Below are 2,626 nucleotides of genomic sequence, written 5' to 3' on the forward strand. Positions count from 1 at the left end.
TCCCAAATTTTCCCCAAATCCCCCGAATTTTCCCAAAATCCCCAAAAATTCCCAAATTTCCCCACTCACGGGGTCCCCTCGGGGTCGGGCGCTCGGTGCTCGCGTTCATCGGGGAATTCCCCCCTTCGCTCTGGGCTGTGAGCAAAACACCAAAACCCCAAATTTTAACCCCAAATCCGGCCCTGACCAAAACAGCAAAACCCCAAATTTCAGCCCAAATTCACCCCAAATCCGGCCCCGAGCAAAATCCCAAATAAATCTGCAAATTTTAATCATTTTGGGTAGATTTCGATATCAAAATCCCAATCAAAATCCGCATTTTTTAATAATTTTTAGGGCTATTTTTTGGGGCAGTTTTTGGTTCCAGGATTACCATAAAAATGTGCATTTTGTTAGAATTTTGGGCAGTTTTTGGAGCAATATTCAATTCTAGGATTACACTAAAAATGTGGATATTTTTACAATTTTTGGGGTTTTTTGGGGCAGTTTTTGGGGCTGTTTTTGATTCAAGTATTACACTAAGAATGTGCATTGTTTTACCATTTTCAGGGATTTTTTGGGGCAGATTTTGGGGCAGTTTTTGGTTTCAGGATTACGATGAAAATGTGGAATTTTTTTACAATTTTGGGGTTTTTTGGGGCAGATTTTGGGGTACTTTTTGATTCCAGTATTACGACGAAAATGTGGAATTTTTTTACAATTTTGGGATTTTTTTTGAGGTTTTTTGGGGCAGTTTTTGGGGCAGTTTTTCGGTTCCAGTAATACACTAAAAATGTGGATATTTTTACAATTTTGGGGATTTTTGGGGTTTTTTGGGGCAGATTTTGTTCCCAAACCCACTGGAGCTGCAGTTCCTGTTCCCGTTCCCGCAGCGGACGCAGCTGCTGCTCCCGTCCTCGTTCCAGCGCCGGTAACAGCCTGGAAAAATGGGAAAAAAGGGTGAAAATATCCCAAAAATGGGAAAAAAGGTTGAAAATAACCCAAAAAATGGGAAAAAAAGGGTGCCAATAACCCAAAAAATGGGAAAAGGGATAAAAATAGTGAAAAAGGGATGAAAACACCAAAAAAAAACCAGGGGAAAAAGGGTGAAAATAACCCAAAAAATGGGAAAAGGGGTGAAAATACACCAAAAAATGGGGGAAAAGGGTGAAAATACCCCCAAAAAATGGGAAAAGGGATAAAAAAGTTTTGGTTTTTTTTCCAACCCAAATTTTCCCAAAATTCCTGGATTTTATTCCAAATTTGGGTTTTTTCCAACCCAAATTTGGGTTTTTCCCATCCCAAATTTTCCCAAAATTCCCGGATTTTATCCCAAATTTGGGTTTTTCCCATCCCGAATTTTCCCAAAATTCCCAGATTTTATCCCAAATTTGGGTTTTTTTCCAACCCAAATTTTCCCAAAATTCCCGGATTTTATCCCAGATTTCCCTACCTGGGCTGCAGTGGTGGGAGACGGGGCAGGAGCTGTTGGAATCCAACATTTCCACACAACATTCGGGATCGGAGAGCTGCCGGGAAAACAGAAAAATGGGAATTCTGAGAGAATTTGGAGCGGCAAATCCCAAATTTATGGGAATTCGGATTTTGGAGAGGCAAATCCCAAATTTTGGGGAAGTTTCGGAGCAGGAAATCCCAAATTTTTGGAATTCAGATCAGGAAATCCCAATTTTGTTTGGAATTTTTGGAATTCCCGCCGCACCCACCGAGTTTTCCGGGGATTTTCCGGCCACTCCGGCCACAAGCCGGGTCAGGAGCAGCACCAGAGGCACCTCCATTCCCAGGAAAAACCTGGAAAAATGGGAAAAAAACCCAAATTATCCATTCATGAATTAATTGGGATAACCCCAATTATCCATCGTTATCCACTGTTTAAATAGAATTTAAAACAAAATTAATTCAAATTAAATTATCATTGAAATAGAATTGAAAACTAGATTAATTAAAATGAAATTGAGTAATTATTTTGAACTCAATTTAAAATTCAATTTAAAGTTAAATTGTTATTTAAAATAAAATTCAATTGAAAATTAAATTATTTAAAATAAAATTCAGTTTTATTTTTCTCGGGCCGGGTTTGTTTCAAACACTCAGAGTTGGTTTTATTTCCCATCGATTTTCCATGATTTATTTTTAGGAATGAGCTAAAAAAAAATCCAATAATTCCCTGAGGGGAAACGATCAAAATAATTCCAAATAAACTTTCCATGGATCTGTCAATGCCTGGGGAGGGCGGGGAACATCGATCAGGAAATGTTATTTATTGCCAAATAGAATTAAATTAATTAATTATTCATTAAATTAAATATAGAAATGAATGAAATGAGGGAAAGGGAGGTGAAATTGGGGTTTAAAATTCCCTTTTCAGGGTTTGGTTTCCATCCAAACAGAGCAGGGATCGCTCAGGGGCTGCATCGACCCCGCAGGGAAATGAAATCATTTTAATTTTCATCAGGAGAGGAAAAATCAAAATATTTGATGGGTTTGGAGCTGCTGGGGTTTATTGATCCCCTGGAAAGGGATGATGAGATGAGGCAGCCTCTTTAAAGCTGCTAAAACCAGAAAATAATTGTATTTATTATTATTTTCTTACTATTATTATTATTATTACTATTATCATTATTATTTT

The 2,626-nt window shown here is 37.8% G+C and overlaps 1 protein-coding gene across 1 annotated transcript in view; it reads right to left on the reverse strand.

Annotated features, from left to right (window-relative positions):
• CUNH1orf159 (chromosome unknown C1orf159 homolog) overlaps positions 1 to 1,783 on the reverse strand; it is a 4,770-nt gene extending 2,987 nt beyond the window's left edge. The window contains exons 1-4 of the mRNA XM_057388052.1: positions 1,704 to 1,783; positions 1,433 to 1,508; positions 841 to 918; positions 70 to 135 (exon numbers count right to left, since the gene is read on the reverse strand). Of these exons, the coding sequence (XP_057244035.1) occupies positions 70 to 135; positions 841 to 918; positions 1,433 to 1,508; positions 1,704 to 1,775 (292 nt within the window). The 5' untranslated portion in view covers positions 1,776 to 1,783. The remainder of the gene's footprint in view (positions 1 to 69; positions 136 to 840; positions 919 to 1,432; positions 1,509 to 1,703) is intronic.
• Positions 1,784 to 2,626: the final 843 nt, after the last annotated feature.

The sequence above is a fragment of the Malurus melanocephalus genome, unplaced genomic scaffold (genome assembly GCF_030028575.1).
Source record: "Malurus melanocephalus ecotype Western Australia unplaced genomic scaffold, MMel_1.1 scaffold_1524, whole genome shotgun sequence".
Taxonomy (NCBI): Eukaryota; Metazoa; Chordata; class Aves; order Passeriformes; family Maluridae; genus Malurus; species Malurus melanocephalus.